Source organism: Platalea leucorodia (assembly GCF_965183815.1).
Source record: "Platalea leucorodia genome assembly, chromosome: 16".
NCBI classification, from domain to species: Eukaryota; Metazoa; Chordata; class Aves; order Pelecaniformes; family Threskiornithidae; genus Platalea; species Platalea leucorodia.
In genome coordinates this window covers 11479552-11500002 of record NC_138838.1, presented here as the reverse complement: position 1 = coordinate 11500002, position 20451 = coordinate 11479552, and the positions used below count along the sequence as shown (strand labels likewise).

At 44.9% G+C, this 20451-nt stretch overlaps 1 protein-coding gene across 1 annotated transcript in view; it reads right to left on the bottom strand.

Annotated features, from left to right (window-relative positions):
• Positions 1–14943, bottom strand: part of SGSM2 (small G protein signaling modulator 2) — a 62705-nt gene extending 47762 nt beyond the window's left edge. Inside the window, exons 1-2 of the mRNA XM_082327934.1 lie at positions 14826–14943; positions 6514–6589 (exon numbers count right to left, since the gene is read on the bottom strand). Of these exons, the coding sequence (XP_082184060.1) occupies positions 6514–6589; positions 14826–14882 (133 nt within the window). The 5' untranslated portion in view covers positions 14883–14943. The remainder of the gene's footprint in view (positions 1–6513; positions 6590–14825) is intronic.
• Positions 14944–20451: the final 5508 nt, after the last annotated feature.

Here is a 20451-nt window from a genome sequence, read left to right as displayed (position 1 = left end):
GCAGTTGTGAGGCTCCAGACCAAATAAAAGCCTCTCGCTGCAGTGTACCGAACAGAGCTGCCTTTGTGCAATTCCTCTCTAGCACCACCCAGGCAAAAGAGAAGAAATTTAGCTGCCACAATAAAATAAATATATCAATATTTTACAGATAACGCCCATAACACTCTAAGGAGGAATACCCCAAGAGATGAGGGGCCTCTTTTTGAAGCCATCCAGCGGTATCACACCGACCATTTTGGCTCTGAGCCTCACCAGACACGCACCAGGCACAGCTACCAGGAACGTAACTGCTGCAGCTATCACCTTTCCTCCAGCATGAGGGGCTCCAAAGAAAAATCGACACCAGCCACTGACGTGGGGGGAAAGGAGCAGCCAACGGCGATGGCCCTGCAATAAACCCACCCGCTGCCCAAGCACAGCTCCTGGGCAAACCCAGGCAGGTCCCCAGGCAGGGCCGGCGGCACAGCTCCCAGGGACAGCAATGGAAACCCCCAACTCCCTCGTCTCCGTTCACATCCCAAGGAACAAATGCAAAGCAAACCTGCAGTCCTCAAAGAAGGTTTAACAGAAGCCTCAAGCACAACGTTAAATACCGTTCTACAGCTCAAAATCAGAACCGGCCTTTTCATTTCAACCACAAAGGGATTCTGTACATTTCAATTAATGGGTTTAATTACTGGTAGCAGATTTATTATTCAGGCCAAAAAAAGCTTTTTGTGCAGTTCATCCCTTCCCTAATTCAAATAAAAACCTCATTGAAAAGACAAGTTCTGCATGGCACAGGCTGCCCAGGGAAGGGGTCGAGTCTCCATCCCTGGAGGTCTTTAAAAGACGGGTAGACGCAGCGCTTGAGGACATGGTTTAGTGGTGGGCTTGGCAGTGATAGGTTAACGGGTGGACTCAATGATCTTAAGGGTCTTTTCCAACCTTACTGATTCTATGATTCTATGTTTGACAGTGCCCTAGTTACCATTTTTACTCATGTTTACTGCTAACCTTCCCCCAAAACGCAGTAACTACATTCACTTTGACAAGCAGGCATGCTGGATTTACATCTAACCAATATACGTTTTGATTCTGGCATACTCCAGCTCTCGATAATCCACCAGAAGTCTATGGCAATTACTTTACAGCATGAGTATTCAGGATTATTTCATTTAATGCACTCAAAATATTTATGCAAAGAGAACAAACTACTGAGACTCATTTCGAACAATATAAAAATACGTTTGAATTATAAACCAGGTCAAGCACAGTCAACTCCTATGAACAATAATTTAATTACGAGTCAATTCAAAGTTCACACTTCCTTTAAAACAAACATGCAGTGAATGTTGAACATTCTGTACAATCCCAGTTTTTATTCCTCAGCACCTTTGCTACATTTAAGTAATAGTTACAGCAATCAGAACAATACACTGTTAACTTCACTGAGGGAGATACTGTCTGGACAAAGTTTGTTTTCAGAGTCGTTATCAATTAACCTTTAAAAACAGGACATTAAAAATATACTCTACATTTAATTACTATGATTACAGGAGCAGTATGCACTGTGTTTATGGCTTGCTTTAAGTGTCTTTTCCAGGAGAAGGCTCCCCACACACACCCTTTTTCTTCTTCTTCCTCCAATGAATAATGCATACAAACGGGGCACGCAGTTGGAGCAATCAGGGGCAGTTATTACAGCTCGGCACACGGAGTAAACAAGCAAAACATGAAGTGCATTAAACAAACGTCCCGGTGACCCATGCTGTTGCAATGAACAGAGTCTGGCCACTTGCTCCACCACGGATGCAATAATCAGGATGAATGGCAGAGAAGGAAGATGAGTCTGCAGAAGCCTTTCCCAAAGTTTCTCTTTTCTGATGTTGCCAGAGGCACCTTGCAAACCGGGCAGCAGCCCCTGCCTGTGCCCTGCTGAAGGCCCCAGCTCTGTAAAGTGTTCTGGGCTGCCCCAGCTCCTCAGGGCTACCTCGCTGAGCAGACAGGACAACGGAGCTCATCACACTCGCATTAAATGCATCCACTGGAAATGAGACAGCTCTTTGACAAACATCAAAATGCTGCTTTCAAAGATGAGACTGAAAGTGTCTGAAGGGCATTTTTTTTTGGGGGGGGGGTACACACGATAAAGAGTGTTACTAAGCACAGTCTGAATTGGCTTTGTACATCTGGAGTAAAGATATCAATCTAGTACATTTCTAGCTTCTGTGAAACCTTCTGTACATTTGTTTTTTTTTTTTTTAACTAAAAAGGGGAAAGAGAAGAAATATTAAAAAGTGAGATGATGAAAGATCTTGAGTGGACACATAAAAGAAACCCCTTGGAGAAAATCAGTCCTGTGAGATTCATGACATGACCTACATGCCCTTGAAGACAAAGAACAACATTTGGGTAACCTTGTCTTGGATCCATTCACGAATAAGGCACGTTCCATCACGTTTGCTGTATGAAGTTGATTTAAACAGGTTTTTAATTCTTTGCTTACAGCAGCACGCTACTGTCAGACCCGTAGATGGGCAACTGCACAGAAAAAGGCTTAGCAAAGCTGCAGGTAGTTTTTGGACAAACACAGTAAGTGTAACACACTGAACTGGAAAACTCTGCTTGCAGATTACTGGTAAATACACATTAGGTAATTGCAGAGACGGAGAGAAGAAAAGCTTCCTTTTTCTTCCTCCTTTCCCTCAGAAGCGTAAAAGCTGGGAAGGGCGAGTATTCCTGGCGAGAACTGAACCAGCCATGAAAACTTCAGGGAAGCTGGTGCAAGGGAGGATGCAGGAGGAGAGCGACAGCATTCTCCCTGGCCCGCAGAGATGGCACTCAGCTGAACGAGCAAGGCACGGTCCCTACGTCACGCGATGTCAGCTACCGTTACTAAGGAAACGGCACCAGATAACCCAGGCTGAAAGCATCCACATCCAGTTTCCAACAGAAACGCCTGTCCACTAAAGATGCGACGAACATCCACAGAGCTTGCGTCATTTCATTATACTCTGATTGACAACACAGTACCAGTGAAATTCACTCAACAGCAACCTGGAGCTCAAAGAAATTTGCAATTTTTATCCCAACATGGCACACATTAGCTACACTGCACACAGTCCAAACTGATGCTATGGCTCCGAATGACAGAGCTAGATCTTTTATAAATCAGATAGGATGAAAGAGTAACTGGAATGTAACTAGGTTATAAACTGGGTTGAGAACAAATGCAAAAACATCTGCATTCATTGCTTCCCCACAAGGATAAAAATGTCAGGACTGTTTTCCTTCTCTTAGATCACACAGGCGAAGACTACAGATTGTGAGCAGAGTCATCGTGGTTACAACAAATATCTCCCCCTGGATGAGTAGAACTGACCGGCACAGAGGCATTCCTGCTCCAGGGACCAGCAAGGGCGGCATGGAGCTGCTCCGGGTCCGGAGAACGGCGTTTCCTTCAGGAGCTTGCAAAGGTGAGCTCACTGCCTCATCCTCTGTGCTCACCAGGTTAGACAGGTAGTGCCGAGACTGTGTCTCCTCTCTCAGTACACGTTTTCGGTGGTCTCATAAGGGTGCCCTTGGGGCAGGAAAGGGGCCCTCCGACCCACTGGATGCCAACATACCTCCATAGAGTCAAATCCCATATCAGCTCCTCTAGACTTGCAACCGAACCCTACACAACATGAGTTGCTCTTCTGTCCAACTGCACCCTCTGGATTGAACCCAGGACCATGGAGACACATTTCAAGGGCTAGCCAGACTGTGAGGAAACCCATTCAGGCTCAACGCCCTGCAGTAATCTTACGTGAAGAACTTCCTTCTGCTTAACAGATGATGCGCCTAAGCTCTGTTCAGAGATGCTGTAGTCCAGCACGGGGCTGAAGAGCGAACACTGAGCCTGCCATCTCAGCCATGGAGTTTCTTGTCCTTACAAAGCCACGCACTGTAACAGAGAGGCACCTAAGGCCGTGGGAAAAGTGGTACACACTACTTAATTGGCACCTGCAGCCAGGTAGGGCCTAGGAGACCTAGGAAATTTTCAGTCACTGATGCAGACAGGCCCTGAAAATCAACTACCATGTACTGAAGAGACTCTTGCTAAACTCAGTCTTGCAGGAGTAAAATGATTCACAAGAATTCTATATTTATAACAAAGACTCACTGAAAGTGACTCATGTACTGAGCCAATCTAATTTTAAATAGAAGGGAAAAACCTCTTGAAGAGGCACATGAAACTGGAGTGGGGGAAGGAAGAGAACTGCACACACAGGAGTGCCCCAGCCAGGAGCTGTTAGCCAAATCTACTGGAAACCGTTTCTCCATTCAATTAGCTGAAGTGATAGCAGAACATTCAGCTTCACCTACTTCTGGTTTAGAGTTAATTAAGTCCTACATTCAAAGCAGCTGCAGGTTGGAATACCTCCTTAGGATAGGTAGGATTGCTGGGCAATAATAAGGCAGCTCATGGAGAGTTACTAGTTCTTCAGACCCTACAGAATTCAGAACACAAAACCAACTGGAATCACCGCGGGAGGGAGGGAGAAATATTAAGAAGATTTTCACAGTATTGCTAATTTTGGCCAAGCAGATTCTAACAGAAATAGCTGCCACCCCACTACCCCTTACATCAACACTGCAGCACATCTTACAGAATATAATTTCAAAGACAGAGAACAGACACACAACACCGGGAGCTCTCCAGATCAAACAGGTAGCCCGCAGCAAGGGCACAGGCTCAGGGTTTCTTCACCTGCTCCTATCTTGGGACCATTTTCCTCAGTTACTTTTTCTCCCCTGTATAATACAAACATATAGTAGATAAAAGGGGAATATTTAACATAACCACATCCTAAATGGAGGAAACAGCTACAGTCTATATTAATAGCAATAAAATAGCCAGAGAACATGGCCAAATCTTGTACTCCTGCACCGAATATGTAGGGATGAATAAATTATCCTAAGCTGCAAGTAAAAGATAACTTGGAAACAGCAAGGAGGCTAGTGTAAGAACAGCCTTGCACACATAATAACCACACAGAGCAGAGCGAGTTGGAATTTCAGTATTGCGACAGGAGAAGGTTACTGTTCTCAGACTTTGGTTTTCAGTAACGTGTCAATACTTCTTTGTCTAAACAGTCCACTTATCTCCAAAGCCAAATCTAACTTCCACTCTTAACCTCTCCGCCGTCATCAACACATAACTGGGTATGCCTGGCTGCAAATGCTCCATTCTGTGAAATCCAGAAGTGTTTAGATGATGGCTGTTCTCCAATCATTCTCAGCATCGCTCCCAGTTAAGTCTTCAATTTGAAGCATGAAGAGAAAGCAGCCAAGAATTCACAGGCCAACACACACATTTACATAGCTTTAATTCTCAGCAGTATCTTGCCGAGATGTTTCTCCACACACCAAAGTCTGATGAATAGCGTTAATTTTTAATTGGCCCTAGTAAATTACAGGCTAGACTACAGAAGTGTTGGACCAGCATTCAACGGTTCCTTCTCAGGCACTGAATGAAGTGGCCAAGTTTCCAAAGGAGTACTTGGTGTGAACTCCTGGGAGCTGACCTCTACTGAGAGTCCAGCATTGGACCATCCTTTATCCACCCACCCACACAGGGTTTGCTTCACTCCATCATCACGACACACACACTAAGTCTGCCGGGACCAGGCAAACCACCACCAAATTTCAGAATTTATTCAGACTTGAAGCGATTCACAGAGTGCTGAAACACTAGCTGCTCTTGGTATGCACGACGTTATCTCCAAAGAAATTTTATTTTCTTGCTAATTCTTGGCAATGCAGCTTCCAAAATACAGTCATGAGGAAAAGTCACCAACATAATGGCTCACTCATTAGATTAAAAAATATGCAAGAAAGTCCACAATGTCAAAGCCTAGACCTCAATCTCTCAAATGCACCATTTCTGTAACACAGCATTCAGCGCACAGTGGAGAGCAGGGAAGTATTGTGAAGACCTGAAACATGCCAATTAGCCAGTGGTGTGATGCTGGCTAGAAAAGTCACTGCAATTTCCATTGTTCCCCTTCTTTAAAAAAGGCAGCAGCTCTTTCAGTGACTTTTTGGCCTGGATTCTGCCACCTGTACTCAAAATGAGGCACCTTATTCTTCAACTACATTGAGACAACTTACAGAACAAAGTACTTTCAGCTGGAAGGTAGCTGCCAGATTCTAAGCCATGACTGTGAAAACTTCATTTTTTGGCAGTTATTCTCTGGGTTGTATGATACCTCCAAATACATATTTTTTAATTTACTCGTGCTTCCTAGTAAATCACTCCTTCATTTTGGCTTGGTACTTATTTTGGATAATGCCGTTTTAATAAGTGTTACTTCCTTATTTGTAATGTACACAAGGATGTAGCAAATGTTAAGAAAAGGTGACAGGGGCCTGAACTCCATGATTTCTAATATTTAAATCCCTGCATTTACCTCCAACAGCAGAGAAAATACATTTCTACAGGAAAAGTAAGAGTATGTAGTGTTAGCTCTTTTGTGTGTCATTTACCACATAAGGCGATGATGTGACTGCTGTCTTCATGTACAAATTTCCGGGTGACAGCTTCTTCCATGATCTGCTTTACCTAAAACAAATAAAAAGAAGTGATTGTAAGATCCCAACACAAACCAGCACAGCACTTGGGAGTTTCAGCTTCAACCTCTGCTTGCCCTTTCCCCGTCACCAAAAGACTAACAACTCACACAAGTTACACTTTGCAGGGAAGGAAGGATAAAAGCATTTAACACGGGAAAGGAAGGACAAACCTGAGCAGCTTTTCATGGGATGAGGGAACCTCTGGTAGAATAAGGACAGGTCTGTTTGGGGCGTGCCCCTATAAAAGGATGAATTATTTCAGAGTGCCCTCCGGAGAACTTCTTCAGCAGAAGTTCTAAAGGGCTGTGCAAAACTTTTTATGTTTTTTTTATGGCCAAGGCATCCTTGGCCTCCCCAAGTGTAGTTACTTCTGCTCATGAAACAAGATTATGTATTGCTGTGTGCTCTTTCCAGTTGTGGCATTCTGCTCTTCCTCAAGCACAAAGAATCCCTGAGCTACACAGGCGTACGTCCCAAGAGAGGTCTACTGCAACCTTTCTCCCGTTCGGGGACTGTACATACCGCAGTAATTACAAATGATGCTCTCAAAGCTCTGCTGCACCAGACACTATACAGAAATAATACAGCACCTACAGAGAAGACGGTGCCTTCAGTTTTCACTTCTAGACACAATTTAACAATTACAGCAAATACAATTACATTTATCACACTTCTTACTGATTTAAAACAAAGTTCCTCTCCAGTTTCAAGGCTGATGTGTCAAGCTCCACAGGGAATTCATTGCAGATCACTGACTTTCAAAAATTAAGGAAGAAAACAGACAAATCTTACAATTAGGCTCTTGAAGAGAGGCTGCAGTTACCCTCCATTCATCTGCTAGCTTATTCCTCCCCCAATGGCTTCCTTTGCCTGACACCAGATGAAACCTATTTGCCTCAACCAACTCATTTATCAGACACTCATTCCTTCCTGGCCACGGCGCACTTGCTTTTCCAGATACAAATCCACAATCATTTTTGGCTCCTCTCATTTGTGAGCTATAATTATGGGGTTAGGACACTCTAACTAAATAAATGCCACATCACTTTCAATATATGAATGTAAGTGCTACTGTGGCAGAAGATTCAACAAGATACTCTCTTCTTCCAACTTTTTTTTTTCTTTTTTTTTAAAAAACTTGAAAATAATTTTTACAGCAGTCCTGGAATTCAACAAACAGTGAATTATCTGGCAGATAATCACTCTGTGGCTACTCATTACCAACAAGCTCAGCAGCATGGCCTGTGTATCAACTCAGTCTGACCTGAGTACCGGTGCGAGCTGTACAGCAAGGATCAGCACCAGCCTGCCGCAGGGGCTAGGTCTGCACGCCTAGGAGACCTCGATCCATGCTTTTCAGCAGGGCTGGCAACTGTGCACTCAGCTCCCATTAGGCTCCATCTGGTACCTGAGATAACCAGTTTAAAGCTAGCTGGGTTACCACTTCTTCATAGCATTGACAGGTCCAAAGGTTTTAAGCCTTCCCATTCAGCGCTAGAACCAGAAGAAGCTGCAGGTGCAATGCTTGATCAACAGCTGGGCTCTGCACTTGCACTGCTGTGATGATGAGGCAGCTCAGTGCCTTCTCCGGTTTGGAGGGCTTCCTCCTCCAGTAAGATCATTTGCAAAGCCAATTCTGGATGCTGTAATCAAGCATGCCTTCCCCCGGCTAATCATCTTGAGGCCTCCATGCCCACTCCTACACCCCCACCCCGGCTGGCAGCAGCCTGCAGCTCCAGCTCCAGCACTTGCTGCACGAGCCTTTCAACATATGGTGTTCTCCTCGCCCCAAATTCTGGATCAAGTAGATCCTACAGAATTTGGACTTCTTATCAAACAGGAGCCCCCTGCATTGCAAAGAAAACATTGGGGGCACGGGGGGGGAAGCAAACATGTAAGAGACTTTGAAAGTAGAACATGTTTTCTATTTGACGACTTCAAAGCAAGTCTTTTCCACTTTTTAAAACCTGGCTTACTGTTGACATACTGAGCCTTGACAATACAAACTCCTAACAAGGCAATTTGTTGCTTTCCTGGGGCATTTCTGACATGGCTATAAGAACTTTGGACCTTACAGTAAAGCAGTAGGAGGTGGAGGAGTAAGAGGATATTAAGAAAGAAGCAAAGGTGTGAGAAGGTCTCATGGATGGGATCTCACACAGCAATCATCTGGATTACCCTGTTTCTCCAGCATTCCCCTTCTCACATTTTTACTCGCATCATTGCTGATTTACAGGCTTGATGTCTGTTTGTCTTGGCAGGAACCCAACAAAACTTGTTCCAAACCTCACCCAAAGGTCTGAAATCACCTAGATAATAGCACCTAGGCAGCCCACAGCTCAGCAAAGGGAAGGGGACAGGACAGCTGCGCAGCTCTGCCTGTTTCAATTCCAGCTCAGACCCTGACCTGCATTTTCGCACGTGGGAGGCAGCATGTTCCGGCAAACACAGCTTGCAGTGGAAGTACAGAGACTGTGCCATCCGCTGCCTCCAAGCCAACTCATCTCTGTGCCTCAGCCGACCCATCTGCGAAAGAAGGACAGTGACCCAAACTTTGCAAGCTGTTCCGACTTCACTGGATGAAAACGATATTTAATCTACTAAACGAAAGGCCTGATTTACTAAAGGGAGGAACTACCTGTGAGTGCCACTAGCGTTAAGGTGGACAGGAGGAGGCATGAAAGCTGCACCAGGGTAAGTCATGCACGTATGACTCAAGTTCACAGACATGAATTTAGGCACCACTCAGAACTGCAAACTGTGATTTCAGTCTGAGCTCCCTGGAGAACAGTAGCTGGAATTCAATTCCTGACAACAGGGAGGAAGAAGAGTCATTTACCAGGAGCAAGGGCTCTGGAGCTCAGAGGCCAATTCCCTGCTGTCACAGTTCCCAGGCATACCCCAATCGTTAGCCTTGATTAGCTCAGTATGTTATTTAGATCCCAGTCTGTAGCCTAGGAACAAAAAATTTAAAGCGTATAAAAAATTAGGAAAATTAAAAAAAAGGTTTCAGATGCAATAATCAACCCTAATTTTATACAGCAGCAGCACCACATGGTCAGCCTGTCAGCAGAGCTTGAACCCAGACCTCTGGAGCTAAGCAGGACAGACCAGGCAAGCAATCAGTGTCTGTTCCCAGCTGCCACCGAACACAGAGCAACCTGTGCACATTTTCTGGAGAGTCAGTGAATGTTATTAGAAAACATTTTCAGGGCGCAGACAGTGATGTGAAGACGGAAAGGCTGGAATACAGTGTTCTTCAATTCCACGTCATTCCTCACTGCCATGTAATTCAGGGATGCTCCAGGCAAGGAGCTAAATCAAATGTTTCTGATCAAATGGAACACAAGCCTTTTTCTTTCCCCCCCCCCCCCCCCCCTTCCTCTTGCAATTTTATGCAGCTCTCTGTAGGGAATTATGCTGTTGTGTCTCTGTGTTCTGGGGAGGCACTTGTCAATGAAGCTTTCTGAGCATAAGCCTACACAGACACCCACTTGCAGATACTAGCGGACCTGACCAAACTGCAAATTAATCTCATTAAAAAAAAACATCAATAGCCTGCCCCCCCCCCGCATCCACCCATCCACCTGCACAGGTACAGAAATCTATTCCACCTACTGAACTGCGGTTTGCCGCAAGGGGTGGAGGGCTGCCGCCTCCAGCTAGAGCCAGGGCTGCTAACGGAGAGGCACCCAGAGAGAAACCTGCTCGGGTGGGCAGGAGGTGACAGAGGTTTGTGTGACACAGGCTCCCTCCATTGCCTTGGAAACATCCCTCCCGTTCTCTGTGCCTCCTCTGTAAGACCAGCACAGGATCTGCTCACCTTAATCAGGCTGTTCATTTACACCTGCCAGGTGGCACAAGCATGCAGAAAAGCAGCAAGTCTCTCCATCCATCAACCAGAAGCAGCACTGCATCAGGGGAAGCACAGAGAGCTTTGACAGGCCTCAGCAACAGGCTCAGACATTCTGCTCTCCCTGGAAAAGGTAACAGCCTACACGTGCACCAAGTTTACCAACCACTGGAGAGCAAGGATGGGAAAGATCTGTCTAGCCAAGTAAAGATCTTGGCATTTGAGGAGTGAAGAATATCCTGGTTGGTAGCATTATGAAGGTAAAGCAAAGCAAGCTCCTCAAATAAAAGCTGATACGTATTTGCACAACATTATGATGGATCACTGCTCTGACTTTCTTCTACATCTAACAATGGCCAAAACTTTCAGAAGCAGTCAAACACCAAACAGAGGTCACAATACACGGATGGTTTAATAAGTTTCACCAAAGAAATACACAAGAGAAATGTCTCTATGTTTAATGTTTGAGGGTTTTTTTAAGGAATCTTTAAAAATTGAAATAAACTCCAATTTTGCAGCAACCTGCTGGAATAAGAGACGAAGAAAATGAAGACTACTAAGACACGACATGCACTGACTATATACCAATTTATTCCCAAGCATAGGGCTGGAAGAGACCCACAGATGTTACCTTTTCCACCCCTCTGTTGAGTTCCTGGCCCACGCCACTGAGAACAGACAGCTAGGACTTGCCTCACCGCAACTTTGCTAAACTGCCACAGTGATGAATTTCTGGCCAGAGCTGACCCAGCACTTCTCAACATACCTGCAGCCTTCAGGGTTAGGAACGACCTTGCAAACCAGCACCACTTACAGAATACAGGTTGCAGCTCTTTCCCCAGCCGTGCATCATGATGGGATGCTGGAGAAGCACCACAGGGACAATGCAGCGTTGGAGGCAAAGAACAGTGCTCATAAAATACTGGAATAACCAGGACCACAGCTAAAACCCACAGCATTTTTTCCTCAAAGGAGAAAACCTTATGTCCAGCATCCGTGCCTTCTTTAGCTTGTGTAGTTACTGTTCATATCATTTATTGATTGTTCCTGCTGCACTGACTCTTTGTTACTCTTGATGAAGAAGTGGGTGGTGTAAATACAAGCTGTTAAATAAGTATATATAAATACTATATTTCTGCTCAAAAGCTGTTGCATTTTAGTTGTAAGATGAGCAATTGCGTTTCTGAAATGCTCTGAAATTTTTCAGGGTGAAACTGCTAAGGTTATTGTTCTCCTGTTTGCTTCACAGCGAGAAAGAGTGCTGTGTTTAAATGCAGAAATGGCAAAAAAACCTCCATTTCAGTAGGTAGAAGGAAACGGCCAGAGAGAAGCCTGTTTTATGAGTCTACTTATCACAACAGATTTTCCTGCAGAGAGAGATAAATGCTTGAAACGTGAACTTATAAGCAGCCTCAGCATGAATCCCAGTAGAGTTAAATTTTCAAAACACATTACATCTCCTCCTTTCTATTAGAGCCAACAAAATACATTCTTTACCAGTGGGAACTGAAAGTCCATCTGAGAAAAAGCAAACAACATTAAATTTTCCCAGAGGAAAAATGCAAAAGTTTTGCTGAGAGGGAGAGACAAAATTAAAAAAAAAAAAAAAAATCACATCACACCAAGTGACTTTAGAGACAACCATTTTATATTTTGCAAAACCAACTGAATTTTAATAGGTTTGGTGTAAACAACATGCAGAAAGAACATGCTTACTCTGAACTCCATTAGATACTGAGGTTACGTGAAAATAATTCAACGGGAGGAAGAGCCTGGGTTTAAAGGACAAGGGAAGGGAACGGTCACTTTGAGAATGGACACGGACTAGTCAAGTTTGCAAAACAAGGCCACCAACACACAACACGCACGCAGGTACAAGTGGCTGTGTGAAAAGTGACACAGAATAAAAAATGAGGTTGAAAATTCTACCTGAAAAAGTTCATTTCTGTCATTAAGGGCAGCATAATCTGGTGGTTGGAATACTAGTGGATTGCGTTTGATTGCTGGCTCCATTGATCGATTGTTTAAAAGAAAAATAAAATCTCGATCTCAGTGTCTCTCACTGCCTCCTGATACCATTTGTCGGCTGTGAGCAGAACAAGCAGGGTCCCCTACCACCGCCTGTGCAGTGCACAGGCAAGAGGTGTTACCTTAAGGGGCACACAGTCACCAAAAAGCTCTCATGACTATTTTAGGATAGAAAGCTCGGGGCAACCCCCCAAAAGCCAAGCCAATATATATCCTCTAAAAGAGCATTTGTGAGGATTTGGAGAAGAAGAAAAAAAAAACCACATCAAAGACAAAACAAAAATGCAGATGACACAGAAGGTAAGAATAACACTTTCAAGCATTATTCAAGTAATTTAAAAGCTAAGAGTCCAATTAAAAACATTTTAGAGACTTTAAAAACAAATTAGCCTCAGATTTTTTAATTATATACCACTTGTTCTCAGCTCAAGCTGGCTTGGATCATGAAAATCCATTTCACTTCCAATTTCATACATTAGCACGCAATTGCAATGCTCAGAGTTGGAAAACATTTCTCAAATTTATTTATATATTTAAACATTAACCCAGGAAAGCAAGTGCACACACTTCTAAATCAAACCTTTTACTATCTTGGCTCAAAGGCCCTGGGTTAAGTTAAAATTTCTAAATGAAGCAGCAGGTTCATGGCATTTAATACGTGAGTGAGCAATAGGTAACACCTGCTGGGTGCCCTGCAGCCAGGGGCTGGCTGGGTCATTCTAGGACACAGTCCTACCATTTTGTGTACAGATCGCTCTTTACGTGTCTGACCCTACTCCACCACTCCCAGTCAACCTACACTGACTGAAACACCTGATATTTTCTGGTTTCAACACTAACAAGCATCAGGACATCAGATTCAGGCTCAGGAACCTTGGCCATAGCAACAACTTTTCAGTAGAGCGCTAATGAATTTTGCTCTCCTACCACTTTGAATTTCCCCAGCTGTGAACTGGGGGAGGAGAAGGAGCGGGACAGTTAGCTTTTTAAAATTACTTTTTATTGCTGTGATGGATAAGCATGACATCTTCACTTAGCTCCTGCGTAACAACAAGCAGCTACAAACAGCTCTTACACCATTAATGCCACAAAAATGCAAAATATGGTACTGGGGTGTACTGGGGAGAGGTGGCCACTCACTACGCTGCCGCTTCCACCTGGAGCGTGTTCACGACGGTGCTCGGAGACCAAGGCACGCTTACACCACCAGGCGCCTCCTCCCAGAGCACCTTGGCAGGGACCCCAAAAAGCGTGCTGTCGGAGCAGGTCTCGGCACGAACTCGCTCTGCGGTGAGCAGCCACTCCACCCCAGCGCAAAGCACAGGAGGAACTCCGTCCTGCCGAGCACACCCTACCAGGGTGCAGCATCACCCTTTGCACGGACCGAAGCACTACCAGTCCAAACGCCACCGTGCCCGTTCAGGCACGGGGTGTTCGGTAGTTTATCCACCAATGGATCTCAGATTGCGCCAGCATGTAAACATCACACAGCTCTTTGTAAGAACAACCACCCAAATTAACCCAGCCTTCCTCCCCCCTTTCCCAGCACCCTTCCTACAGCGCAGGTGTTAACACCACGGGAGCAGGCACTCCTGCCAGGGCTCTGGCATTTGGGAGCCAACTCCATTCATCCAAGGGTATATTAGGACTAGCTTTCTTATCATTGATTTTCCCCCTTTCTCCTCTAAAACTCCCAGCTAAGGAAAAGTTAGTAAAGAACTAGCAATAAGGGAAACAAAACCCCAGGGAAAAGGAGCCGGGAGCGCGAGCTCTGCCTCAGCAGAGGAGCACAGCCATCGCCTGCTGCAGGGGCAGGGGAGCGAGCATCCCTCCTCCCCAGCTTCACTTGGGAAAAACCCAGCAAAACCACCGACACGTTCCTGGAGCAGCCTTACAACCTCCACTTCAACAGCCTGGCTAAGCAGCGCCTTTATTTATTCATTTTCCGATCGCGGAAAGGTCACATATTCCACCGCAGCAGCACAGAAAGGGTGAAACAGTTGTAGCCGAACACATCCTCCGCTTCCCATTCATCGCCTCCTGAAGGGAAACTGGGATTTTATTCCGTCTGGCCAAAGCTTTATTTTATTTACTCTAGGCAAACTCTTAACTACGGCCCTGCCGCAGGAGAGACGAACCAAATTCATCAGCCGGCGGTTCAGCCTCTCCTCACCGGCCCGACCCCGCCGCGGGGCCGCGCAGGACGGCCCGGGGCCCCCCCGGGGCGGGGGTCTCCGAGCGGCTGCGGGACCGCCGCCTCCCGGAGCGGCGGCCGGAGCGCGGGGCCCTGCCCGCCTCACAGGGAGCTCGGAGGAGGACGCCCGCCCGCCCGCCGCTCCCTCACCTCCTTCTTCACGTTCCACAGCAGCTTCTCCTTCACGGCGTCCGCCGAGCAGCTCATGGCGGAGCGGGGAGCGGGGCCGCCCGCCGCGCCCCGCGCTCAGAGCCGCCCGCCCGCGCCGCTGCGGGAGCGCCCGCGGGGCGAAGGCTCCGCGCCGCCCGGCCGAGGGCGGGGAGGCTGCGGCGGCCCGCGCTGCTCCGCGGCCATCTTCCGCGGCTGCCGCTGACGTCACCTGGGGGCGGGGCCGCACCTGCCGCCGCGGCCCGGGCTGCGGGCGGGCTCCATGGCAACCGCGCCGGGGGCGGGGCCAGGCCGAGGCGGGAGCCCGAGGCCCTGAGGTAACGCGCGGCCCCGAGGTAACGCGCGGCCCCGCAGCCGCGGTGCCCGGCCGGGAGCGGGCCCGGCGCCGCCGGCTCGCAGGGGGCCGCCCCGGGAACCCCGATTTCCTTCGGTACCAGCCCGTGACCACCCCGGTCCTGAACGAGCCTCGGCGCCGCAGGGGCCCGGGGATCCCAGATGTTCAGTACCTCCCGGGGAGCGCAGCGGCACCACACCGGCCTCGCCAGGGAAGTGAAGGGGTTGAAGCATCAGGTTAGTGACAGATGTTAAATCTGCTTTTTCTAGTGCTTAGTTCCATGTTTTCCACTACAAGAGTGAAGAGCACGCTCAGCTTCTTTGATTCACGTTCCGATGTTGGCAAAAGGATGGCCCTTTGCAAAACCACAAGGGGTGCCCGGGAAGCGTTCCGGCTCTTCCTTCCAAAGCAAGTAAGGATGTAGGCAAGACCATTTCTTTAGCAGGGTTATTCAGGATACTTACTAAACCAGAGCTCGCTCTCAGCTGAGTCCTCCAGCTACTGCTGAAAACCCTACATTAGTTGTGGCTGCAAAAGAAAAGATGCCAGAGGAACACCCAGGCAAAGGGAGAGGTCCCAAGGGAACGGTGCAGAAAAGAGAGATGGCAGGCAGGAGGGGCTGGACCGTGCTGAGAACAAGACAGACCTCCGTTAGTGCAGGCAGAAAAGGGAAAAAGAAGAGTTGCCATTGGCACAGAACATGTAGCTCTGTGCAAACTGGACAGAGGCAGCAGATAGAGACTGAATCATATCACCCAGTCACAAGAACCAGAAGTCCTACCACGATGAATAAAAATAGGCTGTTTCTACAAGCTCCCATACAACATAAAGTCAGGGTAGGAGCACTTACCGTACAGGTAAACCAATTCTCAACAACACAACTGTGGGAGAGAACAGCCGGTGTGCACTAGAAACCCGTTGTGCAAGAGAGGTTTCTCACCTTTCCAAACAGAAGGATTACCCAGCTTCTTTCACAGACACTCAGAAACATTGTGGAATACTTCTTGCAGTTGTTGCTTACAACAAAAAAACCTAAGGCTTTGCACAGAAAGCATGGTAACAGCAGCAAAGAGAGCAGCTAAATAGAACAGACAGATAAGATTATGTTGGCTACCTCAAAAGCACACCTACTGCAGAACACAGACTGAATCCCTGGATCTAATTCCCTGCTAGGCTGCTCCATCAGTCAAGAAAGGTTAAAGATTTTCAAAACACAAGTTAGGTTACCTTTGTGGCAATACAAATTGTGTGTTGACCTAATGAAAGATCAACATGCTCTGTGATTCTTATTAGGAAATGAAATTATTTCCATGAACATGAAAAACTGCTGTAGCCAATTGATTTTCTACAATTAAAAGAGAAGGCCAGAGAAAATCAAAAGCAGTTGTCTGCAGTGTACCTGTAAGTACACAGATACCTCCTACAGGTAGCCTGCACTTGCAGGGCACGGGTGAAAGGTAGTAACAGCTCCACACCATACAAAAGCCATTTGCTGATACAATATTTCTGTGGTTCAGGAATCCTACGTACTTGGTGAGGATCACAACTACAATGCAGAACAGAAGTGCAGAGACCAACACGACGAATAAAAAGTTATGATGCTGGAGAAAAATCAGAGAAGACAAAATATAACACTTTATTAAAAATTAGTGTTCCATTTCCATTTAATGCACTGATAAAAGAGAAAACACTTTAATCAATAGCTAATATGGTTACCGCATTAAACTATTTTATCCATAAGGCTGACCCTTAAAAGTTAGACATAAAAATAAAACAAAGCCTGATGCTATAAGAAAACAGCTCGATCACAGAATGTCAGTTTAAACAAGATCAGCAATCATATTTGCTATCCTCTGGATAGAAAATATTCTAGAAATCCAAAGTCCTTTACTATTATTAAACAAATTAAGCTTCAACATCCCTCTGAGGTAGGGGAGGGTCTTACCACCATTGTATTTCAGATGAAGAAAAATTAGGCACATACAGAAAATCTGACTTGCCGTATGTCACCGAGTTAGTGGCAAAGTTGGAAACAGGACTTGTGCCCACTCATCTCTCAATAAAACCTCAGTTCTCCTAACAGAATGGATGGTGTGAAATTTGGCTGTAAAGCTTTAATGCCAAGGGTTGTCAGAGGATATAATCTAATTGTGTAAGACAAGGACTGCTGGGCCAGACACATGCAGTTAAGGTACACTTCATCAGTATTTCTAAGAGTGAATTGCGTCTGAAAATTAAAAAACCTCGAGAAAAAAAAAATCTAATCAAAACCACAATAAGCATTGCCTGTTCCAAGCAGAATGCAGCTTTTTCAATAACACGGTAGTATCGGTCCCTCCAATGCCCTCCAGTCTCGGTCAGTTATTTTATATTTTAACCAAGAAGTGCAAGAGAGAAGAATTCAGCAGAATGGAACGTTACGATAGGATAAATGTCTCCTGTTCCAAAAACTAAATGTCAAGGTGAAGGTTAAACATTTAGTTTTGTCTCGGCATTTATCAAGCAGTTGGAGGCTGCTACCCTGCAGAACTCTCTCTTTTGACATTATTGCCTAATTAACACCGATGCTGAAAAGCTGTTTAACATAAGGCATTCACTCGAGGCACCAAGTCTCCTTCTCTGTAGAAAGACTGAGGCTGTTTTGCAATATGTGAGGACCCCATTACAGAAACGTGCAACCCTTTATTACAGTACTTTTGTACAGATGTCAGTTAACGTTTTCCATTCGTTCTCTCAGTCTGCTAATACAATATTTGAATGTGCAGAAGTTCACGTAAGTTTAGGAGCGAAGAGGACAGTGAGGTTTCAAAAAGAGCTCCAGCAGTTAATGAATGGTAGCTTATGTAGTTAGAACTCATACATTACAAATGAGGCAAAAAAGCATTTCTTCCTTCTAAAGGCTGCTATAAATTCACAGGCACATCAGTAAACCCATCCATTGGTGATGGTCTAGATAGGAAGCCATTACAAGTCTCTTAACTTGCAGACAAATGCATATAATTAGTATGTGGTCTTAATAGGGATCATAATTTGAGATATTTAAAGCCAGCAGAGAAGAGTCTTAGGAAGCACAGCTGTTTGCTCTCTCTGGAAGTGGACAGCTTATTACAAATAAGTGAATGCTGCTGTTCAAAACTGCATTATCCTTTTCAGTGCTGCTTTTTCTCCATTATACCAGGTGGTAAAAATATGTTCTAGAATGTCTAGAATGTTCTTGTCAGAACAACTTATAGCCTTTAATTAAGTAAAGGATGATTAAGATGAGAATACAAAGCATGTGTTACATCAAAAGTACAGTATTTGAAATTATCAGAACCGAGTAGTACTGAGACTGTAGAAATCAGCACGCTATGATTTTGGTGGAGAGGACATTCAATTAACATCCTGTACTGGAGCAGTTCCAGATAAGCAGGAGTCTTAAGAGAAAATACAGCGTTCTATCACTTGTATTAGAAAAAAGTTCAACCCGTGAACTGTGTAAGTGATGGCTGCATCCACGTCTATATTTAGACTTACTGCAACTTCATGTAAATTATCCAATTACGTAAGCACTCAGGGCATTCCAGATTTTATCAGCAACCCGAGTATAGCAGCCCTACCTAGGGAGGGGATCTCTAGTACTACAGTCATTTTAGCCTTGTGCATGTCCGAACTGCACACTTCCCAGAACACACCTGCACAGAGGATTTCCTGGTGTTCTCCCATCCCCATCTGTCCACCAGCCGAGGGAACTACAGAACTGCTAGTCAAACCCAACCACAGGCATTTAACTGGGATCTCTCAGCCACATCCTGAAAATCTTATCAGGATAAAGGACACCAAGACCATGGTTTTGAAATGTCTTTTGAATAGGCAAAACTTCAGTGCTTACACAATTAGATTATTACTCTGAGTAAAGCTCACAGACAGACAGAGCGTTCTGTCCACAGTGGCCAAACATTGTTTAACATCATTCCAGTTCTAGTTGTATCTTAATCTAAAAGCAGATGTTTTGTGATCAGTACTAACCGGGGGTAGAGAAGGGAGAATGAATGGGGATGAGAGAAGGTGGTGAAATGAAAAGGGTATCTGTACATATTTAAAAAAACATTCATAACTGCTTGCAGTTCTTACTGATATTCCACATTCCACAAATACCAAGAAGTTATTTTGCACTTTTATAAAGATTTGTACAACCCAGATGGTTCTCAAAATAGTTTGTTTCCAAGATTAATTTAATCTAAATTCAAATCAGAAATGAATACTACTTGTTGGCTATGGGAGACGGGGAAAAGAAAACCAACTAAACCAAAACACAAGCTTTTCTCTGCTTCTTATAGTGTAATAATTCACAATTTGAATCCATTTCATTAATGAATCCCGGGAGTACAGAATCCAACCACGGAATGAAAGCCTCTGGACTACCATACAGATCTGACACTCATCCTCCTGCACGCACTCCTTCCCATGCCCGTACTCCCCAGAGAAAAAAAATGCAAAGATGACATTTTTCTGCTTATAACTTCTTTTAAACACAGTTTTGCAAGGCTACCAGCATCACTTACTTAATCTGTTGACATTCGCTATGATAGTAACAAGAAAAAAAATAATATAAATAATTTGCTAAGAAACAGAAGTGCCACACATGAATTTTAAATGGCAGTCTTATTTGTTACAAGATGAAAAAAAGTACAAGAGAATAAATTGAAGCTATTAAGTACAGCACAAAGACCCTATCACTACAGGCTTTGCTGGTAGCTTCAAAGCACCCACCACAGTGTAATTTAAATAGTATCAGTGGAGGGGAAAAAGTTAAAATAAAAAATCCACATCACACTCTAGCAGAATTAAAGAAAAAAAACCCACAAAAATCTTTGTCAGAACTAATCTCAGCAACTGTATTTTCACTGGCACAACAGAAAAACCAGCTGGAAAACAACAACTTACAGAAAGCAATATAAAAAGAAAAGAGGTTATTAGAGTTTTAAAGAGGCCTTTCACAAAAAGGCAGGTGCATTACTGTGGCAATGCTACTTCCTGAACGTGAGGAGAATTAAGTGAATGCCTGCCACATGCAGAGGCCTGGCTAGGCAATAAAATCCTGAAAGTTTGCAGCCATTAGTGTTTTCTTACCAAGCCTCAATAATTTCATTTTCAAAAGCCTAAATGAGTGGACATAATTTTTTTGTTCCCTCCCCTGCTTTTATTACTACCAAACCGTCTACCATCTTAATTCTACTTATGACTTCACTGTATTAATTTGGGATTATTTTCTTGTCAGGCTTTTGTAGTGAT